Raw genomic sequence first — 18672 nt, forward strand, 5'->3', positions numbered from 1 at the left:
AATGGTGCTTGGATCACCACAACGCATCCGTGGTTGAGTGGTTATGACGTTCGCCAAGTTCCGAGTTGAAGTCCCGGTGGCGTATTTTTTTTGCAGTACACATAAGCAATATAGATTTCTTTAGCCAATCAGAAAACCATAGGAATGTGATTGGCTGAAGAAATCTAAATTGCTTATGTGTACTGCAGAAAAAAAAGAATACGTGTCCCGGGGGCGTTTTTTTTTTTTTCTTTCTTTGTCAGATTCATCTTCTTTTTCAATATATATTACGGTACATTTTCAAATCATCTTGTAGTTTCAACTGCAAATGAGTGCTATACGTCAAGACATAAATACAAACACTCTAAATGGATTCAACACATCTGCATTTAAAAAACAATTGATCCAAATACTGAAACATTAAACAAAAATTGAATACCCGTAATACTCTTTACCATTAGATTACCAATGCTTTTTGTAATATATTTTGTAAGAGGATTTGCCATTATCTCTGACTTAAGTACTCTTGGATGGTATACCTACCTCTAAATGGGCATCAGAATGGCAGTGGAAAAACCAATATCCAGGGTTATCGGCTTTCCATCTAATGATAGCGTAGCCAGTTGTTGGTACATCGACAGTATCCTTGACAACAGCATTGTGAGGCGAAACTCGCGGAAGCATTCCTATACAATTGAAAGAAAATGTTTTATATAATTGATAAAACATTCATGATCTGTTTGTAAACACTCATCAACGTTTGCCGCGATGTACCTAACTATTCTCGACAATTTTCGGGAAAAGGAACTAAATGGTGTAGCATGACTAATGTCAAAAAGTGTGTAGATTAGTCAATGTGAATTATGTATTTTACCTAATGTGACATGGTATTTTACTACAGTATATTCAGTACGTCCCCAAATACGTAAAATAATCCCAACGCGATGTGACACCTTTATTCAAAAGATACTAGCATAAGCATACCTTTCTCATCAAGTGATATCATATTGGCTAAAGTCAATGAGCTGATGTCCGTGACACTTTCTTGAGCCATCACCCTAAAATTGTGGCCATGCAAATGCATCGAATGTGCAAGCCAATCATCGTCATTGATGATAATAAATTCCACAACCTATTAAGATGAAGTGCATTGTTATTAGCGCATACAGTATTTATTAAATATTAAATTATGATGATGATTATAATACTAATAACAATAATGAAAATTATAACACAGATGAAGATAGTAATAACAATACAAAGTAAATGAAGCTGTAACGTTTACAGTGAAAGTTATGATCTCTGATCAGCTTTAAACTAACTACACTAAACTAAACTCATCAGACTGTGAAAGGTTGTATTTTTATTAATAGTAATAATACAAATAATTAATAAAATGATAATGTTCAAAATAATAATAATAATAATAATAATAATAATACTGTTAAAAATAATTATAATGATAATTGTTCACAATGGTATCAACAACACAAACAGCAGCAGCAACTGCAATAAATAATAAGATGGGAAACGTACTGAGTTTTCAGTAGGGCAAAATATAACTCCAACGATAATAACAACAATGATAATAGCAAAAAACAATAATAATAAAATAAATAGACCGTTATAGTAGCCTACCTGTCCAACATTCATTTTCAGGAGGGTGGTGCATTTACAAATTTCAGCTTTACAACTACTGTATGCCGATCTGTATTTATTTGCTTCACATAACGTAAAATTTATTGGATCCTTTGTTAGTAGCAGCGAAGGCGGGTATGTAAAGCTGATATAATCTATTTGATTATGAATAATTACCGCTTTTACTGTTCCGTCGTCTTTGGCAATTTGATTTCTAAAAAATGTAAGTAGTACGTAATATTTTTCGTCGACACTGTACAAGGCTGGATCGACCGGATCTTTAGGAAGAGTGAAAGTAGATGGATAATTTTAAATGTACATTCTATGTTGGGCTGTGAGTTTGAAGAATAAAATTCAATACATTAATTCATTATTTACTATATTCAAGTACGATACCTTTCAATAAACCTTTTCGCTAAGTCTAGCCCCTTAGATAGCGTTGCCTTAATTGCGTAAGCGTACCTAGTGGGACAGTCGCGTATTCCTGTATGAATACGCAACTGTCCCGCGTTCAGATTGGTCAATTTGTTAAGTTTGGCTGAGACTCCGGATGAAAAGTCCATTGAACAAATTTCATCTATTCAACTGACAGATGCATATGACTAATAGTCCTACTATTCGTATATTATTCACAATAATATCATTTTGGCTGGTAATCAATATAAAAATTATCTGGATTGAATAAGCATTTATCTCCCTTTCTTTTTCCTATTGTTGTAAAGTACACACCTGAACGTCCTATAAACAGGTTTTGAATTATAATTATTATGAGAATGGTTTCAGAAATGAGCAAATATGTACGTACAGTTTACCATTTCATTTTGTTACATAATACCTTTTTTATTTATTTTTTTTTAATTATTTATTTTTATGCACACAATACATGTGCAAAGGATTGTCAATAGCGAATATATCACTGTCCTACTTGTAGGGGACAATCCCTTACACAAGGCAAACATACACACACGATGCTTTACACAAACTAAATCTCAATATGAGATTTAGGGAGTGGAGTTGTTTTGGTCGTGAGAAAAAATCCTGCAACACTGACAGGAATTGAACCCAGGACCCTGGGATTGGAAGGTAAGCATCTTAACCACCAAGATATTCAACTCCACTAAAGACTTTTAGATGAACTTTAAATGATGAAGAATATGATGTAGATGGTGTTGTTGCTAATGTTGATGATTCGGCGATGATAATGACGATGATGATGATAATAATAATGATGAGAAGGATGACAATGATGATGGTAATAATCTTTCATCCTAAGTTTCCAAGAATAATAAGCCAAATAACAAACCAAATGAATGTGTATCCAGAATGGAAAAAGTTGGCGTCTCCGTAAGACTCGCTGGAGTCGTTGGAACAGATTCGCAAGTGAAGTCCTCATCATCGTCGATTCGATTCTTGTACCGCAGGATGGCGGTTCCATTGCCAGAACATTTTGAATTTGGCATTCCATAGAAATACATGCAATAGCTAGATGCTGGGGTAGCATTTGCAGTCAACACGAAATCGTAGCTTTTGGAAGAGGTACAAACAACTTGAAAAATTGATGGTAATTAACAAGATATAGGGACTTTATTTTAAACACTGAAAATCATTACCACACGTTAACAATGTACAACTTTGAATAAGTGTATTTATAATAATAATAAAGCATCATCTTGGAGAGAGAGTCCGCAATATTCAACTTTTAGATAATAATAAAAATGTTAGATGGGAATTGTAAATTAGAATTATGCTGTGCTGTCGAATTGCAAAATATTTTTTAATTTTTCAATATGATAAACAAATATTGTTACCATCAACACTGTACTACTTTCCTGTGATTGTCCATTTGTTTTTATTATTTATAATATTATTTATTTAATATTTATAAGACTCCGTTGGAAACAAGTTATTTGATGCTTTACTGTTTATCCTGGCATTTCTTGTTAATTAGTGTCTTTAGAAAATAATACACATTTTTAATATTAACCATTAATAATGAACTCTAAATTACATTTTGTAAAATATTGTTCAATCATATTTTACAAAATGTTTTCTCAGTAATTAATTATATTTGGTAAATAAATAATCTATATGTTTTTTGTCTCGACAGTGCAATTTATAAAGGCGCTCGCGTAGTCTTAACTGTATATTACTAGGTCAAAGACATACAAACAAACACTTAAATATCACAATAGTCTGTTTTTATATATAAAAAAAATTATTAAATAAAACAATTTCAGGAGAACACAGATAGGCCTACTTTCCTTTCCACGTTAGTTTAATTACCTGCCGTCGATGTAGTCACCTAGGGCCTACACTTAAAACTACACGAAGCTTATAACCAGGCATAAAGTGTCAAAATTAGTTACCAACCTTTCACCAGGAGCTATGATAAAGGAATCAACTGTCTTTGGCATGACATCAGAGCCGTCAAGAGAAATCATTCTTAGAGAATGAGCTTCTACGGAAACTTGTGTATTGCAAAATCCATATGCGGCGCTGATGACACGAAAACGGTATCGCAGTCCTTCTTCAACTTCGAACGTTGTAAGCGGTGTAAAGAATGTATTACCATCCTCGTCCAAGAACGTGTCTCCTATCGCTCTTCCATTTATTAACATTGGCAGAAGATTTATCTCATCATTTACGTACACGGAGTTGGAAAATAGCTGCACGGTTACAAAGAGCCCGCCATGATCTCTCCAATCCGTTAGCAAGATTACATGCTCTGGAACATCCAGATCATATTCATCACTAATTTGCTCTACTTCTTTCGGTTTTCTGATAATCAGCGAACCGTAAATACCGTCACTTCTCTGAAAACCGGAATGGCCATGCCACCAATGGGTACCCGGTGGGTTTGCCTTGAATTGATATGTAAATGATGACGAGGAAGTAATAGGGCATTGGGTGATCATGGAAGCACCGTCCATCCAATTTGTACCAGTTTGGTACATACCATGCCAATGTATTGATAAACCACCATGATCCTGGAGTTTGTTTATTACGTTAACACGAATGGTGTCTCCTTGACATACCTACCAATAAGGAAACAGAATTTTAAATGTAGTAACATCAAATGAATAATAAAACAGATTCCCCCCCCCCCCAAAATAATACAACAAAGATCGTATCGAGCTCCTTTTAAAAAAATGAGTTTTAGAAAACTTAGGCCTACTGAGAATTTAATTTAAACGAATCAATGTTTTACCAATATTAATGACAGGGACAATTTAATTGTCCACCCGATACCCGATACATATGAGCCATAACTCATAATGCTTTTGCAGAGCCAGCACACAAACACACACACACACACGTGATCCGTATTTTATTTGCCTAATCCTCAGTGAATTCAACCACTCCTCTAAACTAAAGCCCGGCACTCACTGCGCCCGGCGGCCGTCGGCCGACGCGATTCAGAGAACGCACCGACAAGACGCGCGCTCAACGAATTGCTTTTAATGACGATCCGTTCAGACTGCTCGACAATCAGCAGACGACGTCGCGTCGTGTAGTGCTCACAGGGAGCAGAGTTGGGGTCGTCGTGCTACACGACCGTCGTACAACGCAGTGAGTGACCGGCTTAAGGTGTACGTACGGTACTTCGGCGCTCTCGAAACGGGCCGAATTCACTAGGTTCTAAGATAGGCCTAGCATTTAGTGGAATTCATGCTAAGGAGTGTATATCAACCGATCAAAGTTTGAATTTTAAAGACATGAAACCCCCCAACCACTTTACCTGAATACTTGGTCCTGGCATTTTCCCGTTAGTTACAATAATTGGACGTGACGTCCCATCTACTGTCACACACCCATCAAGGTAGCAATCGTCTTGATTAAATGGACAATCGAAGCAATTTGCTGACATTGTATTTATCCATTCTGCTACAAACTCATACTCGCACATCTTCGGCTTTGGAGGGTACTCGCAAGTTCGTAAACATTCGTGAATATACTCTCCACTGCCGCATTTTGAGCAACAACCTGTAAGAATACACCTGATGTTTTCTATGAATTATCATACAGTAGGTCTAATTCAAATTTTCGCAATCATAATCTAGTACTTATTAACAAAACCCTTTTTTAAAAAACCAATAAATAAGAACAACAAAAATATATTTATACTGATAAAAATAACAATAAATTTCAAAGTGTGTGCTATATCATATCATGTACCAGTAAGGCCTACTAGTTTATTAGTGTTATTGCATCTCTGTCAATATGTATTGTCTACATTGAATTCTTCATTAATTTAAGAACGTATTATATTCCATCAATTGATTAAAATGCTTGTTTCACACGCCTCTGTTTCACACTCCTCAGACGTAAACAAAAGACTTCTGTTTTTCTCCATTGTCGAAATTTAAGATGCTAAAGCCGCGTCTATAAATTCTTACATGCTATTGTAGCTTATGAAATTTTACTTTCTACTGGTTCCAACTGAAAATTGTAACGGATTGCAAGAACGCGTCTTATTCACTCTGTCTAAACCAACATTTAGAAGAATGACACAGATTGAAAAATAGAATGAAAGCCAATGTGTACACACTATGCTGACACACTATTGATTTAAGGCGACACTGGCGAGGCATAGTAACAGTGTCTTGGATGTGTGGACACATGGACACGGTGTGCGCACAGTGTGGAAACTTGTCTACACTGTTGTACACAATGTGGTCACTGTCAATATACTGTGTCCACGCTGTCAACTGAGTGTTCGCTCTAAGTACACACAGTGTAAACATTACTAATTCCACCTCAATCAGTCGACATAGCCCGAGCAAGTCTCACTCGGTGACATTTTCAAGGGGAAGCTTTACAATCAACAATATTTTCAAGAAATCTTACCCAATTTTACGAAAACTAGACATAGTAGTAATATGTATACGGCATCCATCCTAAGTTATTCGATGTATAACGAATATATCATGAGCAGAAACATTTTGTCCTAGGTCTTTATCTTACTTTATACATTTTTCTAAAAGTTCCATTAAAATTCATTTATATTATAAAATTTACATAATTGCTATGGAAAATAAAGATACCGGTAGTTAATTTCAATTACAAAAAAATAACAAAATATATAGAAATAACAGTCTTTCATTTATTTGTTCATAATTACTACCGGTACTGTATGTCAGTCAGTACACGTGTAAATTAAGTTTATTATCCGACTCAATATACTAATGCACCTACCTTCATAATTTTTACATTATTCTAGTTTCCATTAAAATTAATTTATAATAACAAATTCACAAATGACACGGACAAAATATCATACCAGTAATAGCTTTCAGGTACAAAAATTGTAAAATATAAAAATACAGTCTCATCATATATTTTTCCATATCAACTAAAAGTTTCTTTCAATTATCTGGCGCCCACGGTTCAAAATTGGGACAGTCGGGAGGTGGCATTGGTATTAATTTCATCATGATCACGAACAATCATTGCCATTCCATTCTGTTGGTTAAATTAAAAATCAGAATTATTAGTACAGTACATGAACAATTAACGTGATTCTCATCTACGTTAGGCCTAATGATGTTATTTTTGAGCAGTTATTATTATTTATCTCTTTGCCTATATATGCTAAAATGGGCGAAAATATCATTTTAACCCTAATCGTACAAATGGTCTCGTAGTTTGAATTGCAAATGAATATAGGTCAAAGCATATCTAACACTTAATATTTAGGGTATAAGTGTTCGAATACTGCAACTAGACTTGGGATTATGTCGCCTGATTTGTGGTGCATATCACTTTCCAGATTTAGCGACAGGCTGTTGTAATCGGTTAACAAACTTCTAGGCCTAATCTACAGTACTACTGGCTAAACTATACATAGCTTGAATGTAAGCCGCTTACAGTAGCCTATGCCTATATGTTTCTCGTTCTTTCTTCACTTTCCGATGTTCAATGCCCTTTTAATCTAGACGTCTACAGTCACTTCTTTTTCTTCTTTATTTACCTAAGCCATTCAATATTAGTTTAAATAAATACAAGGATAGTAATGATACGTAGAATTCGTCTGGGAATCATCCTGTACCTGTGCAAATGGCATGTCTCTAAACCTGGATGGAGCGATGCACATGTGACGCCATCACAAATCTGCTCTACGATTCATGTTTTAAAAAAAATGGAATATTATGTAACTAAGAATACTAAGTCAGTTCTCAAATTATATAAAATTTGTACACTTCTCCTTTAAGTAGCCTCTGAGACAACTATCAGACTTTACACTCCCTTTGAGCAGAGGGTCTGGTATGTAGGCCATTTCTTATTTAACAATTTGGACTTAGATTAGTTGGACAAGGTTAACCACGAAAGTTGTGGGCTGGCTTGGTTCGAGCGATTATAAACACAAAGAAATGAAGTGCGAATATGAGATATTAAAAGATGAATAGCCTGAAACTAGGACTCTAATAATTGTAGGCAATGAGATAAAATTGGAACCGTAAAGTTAGATCTCCGAGACTCATCATAATCCTTTAATTTCCAAACACTGTATAACAACTTATTTTACCTGAATACTTGGTCCTGGGATTGTTCCGTTGGTTACAAAAATCGGACGTGACGTCCCATCTGCTGTTACACATCCATCAAGGTAGCAATCGTCTTGATTTAATGGACAATCGAAGCAATACGCCGACATTGTATTTACCCATTCTGTTACAAACTCATAGTCGCATATCTTTGGCTTTGGAGGGTACTCACAAGTTCGGAAACATTCGTGATTACACTTATTACTTCCAAATTTGGAATCATCTTTTTTTGTAAAACTGGAATTAGAGCAGCCTGAAAGAGAACATCTGAAGTGGCAAACTAGGTTTATGGTAATCGTAATCGTCAATATCAATATCAATATCATTATTATTATTATTATTATTATTATTATCATGATCATCGTTGTCGTCATCGTCATCATCATGATCATTATCATTATTATTATTGCAGTATACTAAAAAGAGATTGTACACAATAACATTGAACATAATGATGAATTTTAAATGCTATACTATCCTCATTGGTATTTTTTTAACTAAAAAATGGTAGAATATGCTATCCTAGCATCACTCTTAAATTAACACATTTCTGTAAATAAAGTATGTTACAGAAACTAACTGAAATAAAATATGCACCAAAGTACAATATAAATTGCTTACTACAGTGTACCATATGCTAGGATCTGGAATCTTCGCTATTCCAGACACAGCCATTCTTCATAATCAGAGCTGCTCACTACAAAAACCGAATTTGTTAAACAAACATTTAATGTTTTTTTTAAACAATAAAGCTGGTACAAGTAATTATGGAAACCGTTTTAACATTTCAAATCGTTAATGCGTATTGAAATCCAATTGAATGTGTAATTAAAAATAATAATCGGATTACAAGGTTTAACAGTAACAATTTACAGTACATTTACAATTATTGAATAATAGAGTTCCACTATTTTACTCATCGTAGGTGGAAGCATTCTATTTGTACACTGAATATTCGTGAATAACCTTTGACATATACGGAAATAAACTCAGAAAGCTTTTCAAACGGTGACTAAAACAAGGTTTATGTCATTCATTTTCTCAATCTGAGGTATATGAAATTATTTCCTACAAGAAAACACAAGCTTCCTGGGGTGGGCAATGGTCCCTTTCGCTAAGCCCCACCCCTTGAATATTGTTGCTAAAGTCCCACAAACATGCGCAAGTACGTGCGTTTGTGGGACAACACATGTGCTTGGTAGGCACGCGCGTATTCGTGGCCCTGTTTCTGATTGGTCAGTTGTTAGGTTTGATTGACAATCCGGAAAGATCCATTATCTTTAAAGGCGTTACAGAACTTTGCCCGACCCCGATATTTAACATCCGTGAATCTGAAGAAAGGAGTCATCTATCTTAACCTTAGGTTAGCAATCCATAAATAAACAAATTGCAGGTAGAATATTAACATTAAGATTTTTATTTTTTTGCCTACAATATATAAATAGTAACGCGATAAGAATGTAAAGCATTACATAAAGTTGGACGCTACCAATTTCATAGAGCGATTGCCGAAGTTTATCGTAATTGGTTAATTTGTGAATAATCAATAACACATTACATAATACTGCCATCTACGGTGAGTACAGAGTTGTAACCCCCATTAACGTACTTTAAATTATACATTCAAATAAACATACATTTGCGCAATATTTGCGAATATTAAATCTGTCTTTAAAATGATATACCAGCTTCTCTGAAACATATTTGTTCAGTAATTTCAGTTTTAGTAGGCTAAGGTTAAGCTCTGATTTGAAGAATGGCTGTATCTCGGATAGCAAAGATTTTTATTCTGTTTCAAGCGTATAATAGTAAGACATTTTATTTGAATTTGGCAAATGATGTATTTTAACTATTTTTTGTATTTATGTTAAGGAGGTAGCAGATGCTAGTATTTATAAATACAAAAATCAACAATTATCGTATTTTTTTGTATCATAATATTTATACTAATCTTTGTTACTTTATTGTTACAGATGAGCTTCCGAATTGTATTCCCATAATAATTTGTTGAACACTTTACTACTCTTTATGTTTATCATTTTAGTTAAATATCTCTGTTTGAGTAAGCTCAACTTTTGGTCGGTTTCTGAACTTGCCAAGGGATGTTGACTCGACAGTATATTTATAGTAGGTTCAGTTAACCACAGCTGCTACTAGTACTACAAACATGAAACAACTTTTTAAGATTTCGAACATGAATTGAAATAAAGACTGTTTGGAGTAAGATAATTCTTGGAGAGCTTCTGGTGTTGTTTCAATATAAAAGATTTTAGTATTTGAGGTACTCCAAACCACCAAATCAATGGTTTTGGACATTTTCATTTTTCAAAAACAGTTATATTTCTCTTTAAAATTTTGACAGAAATAGAAATTCTTACAACATCCAGCCAATATTATTTTTTGACAAGAAATAAGTATTCATATATTTGTTTTACTACAGGCTTAAGTTCATGTTTTGAGTGTAGTAAAGAATTTGTTGAAACACACGACTGTCTGCGTTCTTGTGAATATCCTGCGCAACCGAGAGTATGTGAATATGTGTTCTCGGCAAAATGGTTCTACTCCATGTCATCATACTGTTTCGATTGTCCCGTGAGGTTGGACGACTGCTACTTAGAGGAATGTGTAGCGCTTGACGGTTCCGCTAGACCAGTTGTCGTCACTAACAGCACAATACCCGGACCGAGCATTCAGGTTAGAAAATTTTAACTATAAAATATAACATAAGATTATGCCAATGCCATTTATTGTATCAGAAGTTACTGTACATTTCTTTTACTTCCAGGTATGTGAAGGTGATACAGTTCGAGTGAAATTGGTTAATAATCTACAAAACCACGGTGCCTTGACAATCCATTGGTATGGAATGTATCAAGAGGGTACAAACTGGATGGACGGTGCATCTATGATAACGCAATGTCCAGTTGTGTCTTCGTCTTCATTCACCTATGAATTTAAAGCAGATCCGGCAGGAACCCATTGGTGGCATGCCCATTCTGGGTACCAGAGGGATGACGGTATGTACGGTTCATTGATTGTAAGACAGGCGAGGGAAGTTGAACATAATGGCTATGCCTATGATTTTGATCTTCCGGAGCATGTGATGATGTTGGCGGACTGGAAAAGCAGACCCGCACTTAGCACCTTTTTAATGACGGAAAGTCCAACCAGATATGTTATATCAGAGGAACAAACGTTTTCAATATTGGTAAATGGAAGGGCAAGTGAGGTGGAGTTTTTTGATGAGGATGGCAACGCCTTCTTCACGCCTCTTTCAACGTTTGAAGTTGAAGAAGGAATGACGTACCGTTTTCGGGTGATCAGCGCCATTTTTGCTCTGTGTAACTTACAAGTGTCAATTGAATCACATCCTCTGACTATCATCGCTGTAGATGGATCTGAAGTGAGGCCCAAAGAAGTAGATTCATTTGTCATAGCTCCAGGCGAAAGGTCTGTTAATTCTTTGATATATTTTCTCTATCTACCATTGAAGTGGAGGTGTTTATCTATACCAAAGTTAATATCGTGTGATATATGATATATATTATGATATATATATATATGATATATATATATATATATATATTATATATACATACATACATACATATATATATATATATATATATATATATATATATGTATATATGTTTAATTAACCAAAAATCTTGTTGTTCTTATAGGTACGATTTCTTGTTGAAAGCAACTGCTAAACCTTCATCTTACTGCATATATGCCATTGGAACTTCATCTACCGAGTGCGTTGATGATGGCGCTGCCATCTTGCAGTACAAGACTGGCTCATATGCCACTCCGAAATGCCAACCCGGTCCACCAGTTCCCGAGTCTCTAACGGATACACCTATTTTTTCTATAATTGAAGCACATGCCATCGGTGAGTAAAATTAATAATATAATAAATATAGTATTATCTATCAATTTATTGAGCGACCGACCGAACAACTAACCAGCCTCCAATCAACGAATTAGCCAACCTACCAACAGTCATTTAATAAATCAACCAAACAACCAACCATCAAACCAACCAACCAACCAACCAACCAACCAACCAACCAACCAGCCAACCAGCCAACCAGCCAACCAACCAACCAACCAACCAACCAACCAACCAACCAACCAGCCAACCAACCAACCAACCAACCAACCAGCCAACCAGCCAACCAGCCAACCAACCAACCAACCAACCAACCAGCCAACCAGCCAACCAGCCAACCAACCAACCAACCAACCAACCAGCCAACCAGCCAACCAGCCAACCAACCAACCAACCAACCAACCAGCCAACCAGCCAACCAGCCAACCAACCAACCAACCAACCAACCAGCCAACCAGCCAACCAGCCAACCAACCAACCAACCAACCAACCAGCCAACCAGCCAACCAGCCAACCAACCAACCAACCAACCAACCAGCCAACCAGCCAACCAGCCAACCAACCAACCAACCAACCAACCAGCCAACCAGCCAACCAGCCAACCAACCAACCAACCAACCAACCAGCCAACCAGCCAACCAGCCAACCAACCAACCAACCAACCAACCAGCCAACCAGCCAACCAGCCAACCAACCAACCAACCAACCAACCAGCCAACCAGCCAACCAGCCAACCAACCAACCATTACACGTTCAGGGTCCTAGCGCAGTCTTCTGACTTGTCCGGATATAATATCCCTACACGGGAGACAATGATTTCCCTTGATGAACAAGGTAGGATATGTTATACAGTTAGTGACTTTCAATGGAAAAGTCGAATCAGAAATATTTCGTTCTTAACAAATTGTTGTTTTGTTAAAATTTGTAATTTTTTGTATTTGTAAAATAGTATTATAATGTGCAATTATATTGTAATACAAACAGTTTTTGCGTTGTGTTACCATTTTACTGTAATGGATAAACAAATAAATAATACTGTTCGTTGAGTTTTACATTTACTGGAAGACAATTACAGAATTTTTCTATTAAAGATCTGTATATCAGCGAAAACTGAACAGTTTCTTTTTGTGTCTGCTTGGAAGGTGATAAAATAAAAGAAGTAGAACCTACAACTTTATGTGAATATTATAATGTTATGTAACACTATAATTTTTACGGCCTACAATAAGCAGTGCAGCTTTTCAAGGTGGTATTTTATGTTTCTTAAGAGGCTGACTGTCATTATTATATTTATTAGGATTGCTCACGCGGATTTCACCATCACATGCTGTTAAAAAAGACACTGTGAATGTTCCAGCTCACGGCTATGTGATCCTGAGATGGAAAACGGATAGTCCAGGATATTGGTTTTTTCATTGCCAAACAAATAGCCACATTGAAGTACGTAATTCATAACCTTAAACCGGGCACTCACTGCGCTAGACAGTCGTCGGCCGACGCGGTTCAATGGAGAACACAATGCCACGACGCGCACGCAACGGACCGTTTTTAATGACGATCCGTTGAGACTGCCATGCTGCCACCGAAAATCAGCAGATGGCTTTGCGGTTGTCTAGCAATAGACCTTTCCGAAGTGTCAATCAAACTTAACAACCGACTAATCAGAACAGCGCTAGGAATACGCGCGCGTCTTACAAACACACGTGTCCCACAAACGCACGTGTCCGCGTATGTTTTAACACTGCCGTCTTGTGGGACCTTAGCAACAATATCCAAGGGGCGGAGCTTAGCGGAAAGGTCCATTTCACTATGGAGCGAAGTTGAATTCGTCGTACGACCGTCATACGACGCAGTTAGTGCCCGGCGTATGTTCTGTATTTGTTTTGTAGTGTGATAACACATTGGGTAATGGTATTGTAATGTTCAAAACTTGTGTACAGTGAATGCCTATAGTCTATTCGCAGTAAAATAGGAAAATAAGAATAATAATAAGTATAATAATAAAAAATAACGATATAATAATAAGAATGATAATAATGTAATAGCATTAATGATAATAATAATTATTATTACTACTGTTAATTGTAAAATTTAAAAAAATAAAATAGAAAAATACATTTTCTTGATATCACTGATGATGTCTCGTTAAAAGCAGAAAAAATAATACAAGAAAAGATTCAACTTTTAAATGTGTTTTGAATATTTGAAACTCTTTCTCAGTTCGATTTAGTTTTAGGCCTAATACCATTAATTGCCTGATGGAGAATATGTTATTAATACTTTAATGCATCTGGCAAACTCTATTCAAATTTTAAATACAAGGACCACATATTATGTAGGCCAACATGTACCGTAACACATGTAATACTTTAGTACCAGATCAAATTATATATTGAATAAAAATATAAATTCATTAAAATATGCACATGGTACAACAGTTGAGGGAAGATCATAGAGCCTAAAAAGTCATATTATACACAGATCATTATTTATTTATTTATCAACAAATTTAAGTTTATTTAATTAATTACAACGATTTTTACAAAATTTCACTGTATGTCACTTAGGCCTATCTTTACATAATCAATTAGCACTAACATTTTATATCGTTTTAATAGACGGGACAAGCAACGGTTCTCCAGGTTGGTGAAGTTGATGACATCCCGATGCCACCAGCCGACTTCCCTACCTGTAGTCCATGGTCAAAACAATAACATCGACAACTACAGAAGGAGTATTTAAGTTACTGTAACCTCTTTGATTTGGTTTTCTATGTGGAGGGTATATGAATATTGCTGCCTAATTAAATGTTCGTAATTGGATGTAATAGCCGATGCAATCTAGAAAACTACGCGTCACCGGTTGTACCAGAATGGATGCAAGTTTATTACCATGTAGCACCAACAGGATATGCTTTTTAGACCTTAGGCTAATAGAGCGATATATTTGAAATGTCGAGATTTCTCATAACTATCAGTTCTTTTACGTGGTGTACCGGAAAATAATTTATTATTAACATGCAAACTTTCTAACAACATTCTATAAGATGATATATTATATTACCATGCAGTAAAGTCAAGAGAAGTACATTTAGTTATTAGAGGTTTATGTGTTATAATTAGAAATATATTACTATTTTTTCTTTTACAGTAATGCAATTATTTAATAGATATACATATGAATATTGTTTGCATTCTGCAGTTTCGAAATAAATATAATAAATGTTATGTGCCATGAAATAATCCATTAAAAAACGATAGAAAACAGACTATATACATTGATTATAGTTTTTATCACATGTTTTGCGAAGGTTAGTTGATAAAATGGATGAATATTAAATATTATGCTTTGACATCAACTTGTGATTCTTTTCTAAATACTGTGTGATAACGTAGGCTACCAGCTAAATTGAATAATCAATTCAATTTAAAGTCAGCATTACTGTTGTTTATGAAAATATGTAGATCCATTCATTAATGTACATCCATTAGTACACAGAATGGTTAGGACCGATCTTGGATACTTTTTATACCAGTATATTTATTGAATAATTTACCTAATAATAAAAATTACATTGTCTACTGACATTCAGGTAAATTGCAAAGCATCCTATCCGCCTTTGAAAACAAAGAATCGAAACAATTCAAATTCAAACACACTTTAAACTTCTTCGATTTGTAGTATTTTTGGGCACTTTGTCTTTGTAAGCTATTCTAACGAATGGTAGGCTACATCAAAGGGTATATAACTGCAAAAGGTCCGACTGCCCTAATTTTCTATGCACGCAATAAAACGTTAACAAATGTTCTACCACGAGATAGGGGGAGCCCTATTAGAATTCGAATAGCGTTCGAAACTCGAACATAATTGGCACAATTAAATCAATCGGTACTAGAAATAACTTAAATTCATAAAATTCGGTAAGCAAAATGATAAAGACAAATACATTAGATATAGAAATAAATTAACAAATTTAATCAGAAATATTTTAGCAGACAATACTACGCCAATAATATAATAATGTCATAATTTTAAGATTTTTATAAATAACAAAAAAATGTTGCGTGTAAATCCTGGCGTCAGAATAGATCATTATTGTCATGGAAATCTCGAGTAAATGGTATTTCCAATATTTGGATAATGAATAACTAAATTACAGTACATACATGCTAATATATACTACTTACATTATATAGTACAATGCTTGGGCTGGAACCGTATTAGATACGTAATATTGAAACTTATGCTCCTGCAAAACTAGCTTTACAAATTTGTATAGGCATAAATAATACAAAATTTAAAAGACAATACACAAGCAAGACAATTAATTTTTTTTTATGTATTTCCAAGACGACTTTCCAGACTTGGCTAGAACAGGTCCACTAATTGAGCAGGTATGAGTTGTATGAAGGAGTATATGAATTGTATAAGGAAATGATCTGGCTAAGTACACAAATAGGTTTTATTCATACAAGCACAATATTTTATACGAACATAAATAATTATGTATCAATTAAGCCTATAGGCTTAACGAGGCTTGAATCAATGAATTACTACCCAGGAGGATAATTTAATTATATACCGGCAACTGTCCGAATACAAAGAATTATTGATTGTGGGAACAGATTCAGTTGGCTTTAGGTAAATATAAAGATTATGGAAAATTAATAGTAAAATAGGTTTTTTTTTGTTGAACGATGTTACCCATCTTAGAAATCATACAATATATAAATGTATATGTGTTGCTGTTTGAAGAGGAAGAACAATGGCTGTATCTTTGGTCACAAAGCTACATTATATTTTATTAATTATCGGTAAAAACGTTTTTATTTTCGTTTGCAATTCATATCGTTTGGCAATATTAAGCTGTTACAGGTAATACAAACACTTACATTTTATATCAAGGAGCTTACAACGTTATTTCCAAACATCATTGAAATCCTTTCAGTTCTAGGAGGAAAGGGCCGTACAATAGCAAGTTCTGCACAGAAAAATGTATTCAAATTTTACTAGTATTCATTTATGGCCATTAGCGAATAGAGAAACATAAATAAAATGCCTTTTCCTACGCAGTCAGTGATGTCTCCTGAAATTTTTCCACAGTGATCCAACAATTCTAACAGAAAGATCCAAACTGTAAAGGCCTATTGCTTTGTGTTAGGGTCCCAGGACTAAACTATTGGTAATGATTCAGACAGCAAATCTAAAATCGTGCTTTTAAAACAAATAAACAACTGCAATAACAAGATAAGCTGAGATTGCAAACGATTGCCCTGTTTTTTCATATATATACTGCAAATAAATGTGACTTATGTACATTGTAGCATTTTCCTAAATATAATTCAAAACTTATTTAAAATATTATCGTTCTAATTCCAATTAGCAAGAAATTAGTGCAGATGCATCTAGAATTGTCATTTATAGAATAATAATTTATATGTATATTTCAGAACATGTACTAGTGTAGAGTGAGTTGACAGAAGGTACTGTAAGTAGGCATAAACTTTTAGGGCACAGGGGGGCAAAGTTCGGCCTGACAGCGATTTTTTTCCGGCCCGCGAAAATGATTTAAAAACTCTATGTGTGCGGCCCGCTAAGCAACATTGACTAGAAAACACCTTTACGTCCCGAAACTTTCATATATTAAAAATAACATTAAAACTGAGAATAAAGTGGTGTAAAAGCAGGGCTTGGAGGTTTTTGTAAGTTCTTGTGAATATCCTGCGCAACCGAGAATATGTGAATATGTATTCTACTCCATGTCATACTGTTTTGATTGTCTCGTGAAGTTGGACGACTGCTACTTAGAAGAACGTGTAACAGTTGATGGTTCCGCTAGACTTGTGGTCACTAACAAACCCTCTACTGTCTCTTACCAATTTTTCTTTACAATTTTTTCCAGATCCTGTTGATCCAGATCTGTATACGGTAGATTCGAGCTATTATATATCACTGTCTTTACTTAAATAAACGGTATTTTCTGACGATAGAAGGAAATTAATTTTTTGATAAATCGGGTATACCCTCAAACTTTCGGATAGACCACATCCACTATCCATACTTCCATCCCCATCTATCTGCTCTTTCATCACGTACGTCAAGTAGGCCTATGTAGCACTTGTAGGCCTAATCTTAAGAGCAGTGAATTCAAAGGATGTTAAATGTTTTGATGGATTACTGCGACTATAACGTGTATATTTACCATACAAATTAATTAAAAAATTGTATTTATTGTCTATACATATAGAAGAAAAATTTACTAAATTATGAAAGACGTCAATTTTGTTGCAGTAATGATTGACAGATTGATGATTGATTATTTTAGGTTGTGGAATTCATCTTATTGAATGTTAATAAAGAAGACTATTCAATGTATATGCATGGTAACCAAAGATACTAGAAATACAAGATAGAGTTCTCCACACAAAAAAAGTGTTCCACTGTGTTCCACCGAAATGCATGGTGGGAATACGAAAAATGGGACGCCCCCTACAGCTGGATCTAAAAACACTTGTGCCAAACTTTCGTTACCAAGTTGTCGCGTATTTTATTATCAATTCTCAACAAAGATACTAGATATAAAAACAAACTGGGATAGACACCCAGACAGTGACA

At 34.9% G+C, this 18672-nt stretch overlaps 3 protein-coding genes across 5 annotated transcripts in view; 2 read left to right on the top strand and 1 right to left on the bottom strand.

Moving 5' to 3' along the window:
• The window catches only part of LOC117109189 (laccase-4-like), an 8592-nt gene extending 293 nt beyond the window's left edge, over positions 1-8299 (bottom strand). The window contains exons 1-8 of one of the 3 annotated variants that reach the window (XM_033251445.1): positions 8144-8299; positions 6899-7080; positions 5357-5601; positions 3988-4652; positions 2921-3141; positions 1795-1895; positions 964-1111; positions 523-665 (exon numbers count right to left, since the gene is read on the bottom strand). In XM_033251445.1, the coding sequence (XP_033107336.1) occupies positions 523-665; positions 964-1111; positions 1795-1895; positions 2921-3141; positions 3988-4652; positions 5357-5601; positions 6899-6965 (1590 nt within the window). In that variant the 5' untranslated portion in view covers positions 6966-7080; positions 8144-8299. Of the gene's footprint in view, positions 1-522; positions 666-963; positions 1112-1617; positions 1896-2920; positions 3142-3987; positions 4653-5356; positions 5602-6465; positions 6583-6898; positions 7081-8143 lie in introns of those variants that run through there. The other 2 variants (XM_033251442.1, XM_033251443.1) reach the window with 2 other exon arrangements.
• A 1527-nt stretch (positions 8300-9826) lies between these two features.
• LOC117109184 (laccase-2-like) lies at positions 9827-12822 on the top strand. Its single transcript, XM_033251430.1, has 5 exons — positions 9827-9970; positions 10603-10856; positions 10948-11612; positions 11846-12057; positions 12332-12822. The coding sequence occupies exons 1-5, from the start codon at positions 9919-9921 to the stop codon at positions 12820-12822; spliced, it is 1674 nt and encodes a 557-aa protein (XP_033107321.1). The 5' UTR covers positions 9827-9918.
• LOC117109190 (laccase-25-like) lies at positions 12809-15415 on the top strand. The gene is made up of 3 exons (XM_033251446.1): positions 12809-12891; positions 13355-13497; positions 14676-15415. The coding sequence occupies exons 1-3, from the start codon at positions 12870-12872 to the stop codon at positions 14769-14771; spliced, it is 261 nt and encodes an 86-aa protein (XP_033107337.1). The 5' UTR covers positions 12809-12869; the 3' UTR covers positions 14772-15415.
• Positions 15416-18672: the final 3257 nt, after the last annotated feature.

The sequence above is a fragment of the Anneissia japonica genome, unplaced genomic scaffold (assembly GCF_011630105.1).
Source record: "Anneissia japonica isolate Jap-2015-1 unplaced genomic scaffold, ASM1163010v1 scaffold287970_len125826_cov170, whole genome shotgun sequence".
Lineage (NCBI taxonomy): Eukaryota > Metazoa > Echinodermata > Crinoidea > Comatulida > Comatulidae > Anneissia > Anneissia japonica.

Excerpts from the sequence above, each read along its gene's own strand:
- LOC117109184 (XM_033251430.1), top strand. The coding sequence starts at position 9,919 with ATGGCTGTATCTCGGATAGCAAAGATTTTTATTCTGTTTCAAGCGTAT. Across the intron at positions 10,857-10,947 it reads TACCCGGACCGAGCATTCAG|GTATGTGAAGGTGATACAGT; the intron begins GTTAGAAAATTT and ends TTTTACTTCCAG. Across the intron at positions 12,058-12,331 it reads AATTGAAGCACATGCCATCG|CCAACCAGCCAACCAGCCAA; the intron begins GTGAGTAAAATT and ends CCAACCAACCAG.
- LOC117109190 (XM_033251446.1), top strand. The coding sequence starts at position 12,870 with ATGATTTCCCTTGATGAACAAG. Across the intron at positions 12,892-13,354 it reads GATTTCCCTTGATGAACAAG|GATTGCTCACGCGGATTTCA; the intron begins GTAGGATATGTT and ends TATATTTATTAG. Across the intron at positions 13,498-14,675 it reads AAACAAATAGCCACATTGAA|ACGGGACAAGCAACGGTTCT; the intron begins GTACGTAATTCA and ends TCGTTTTAATAG.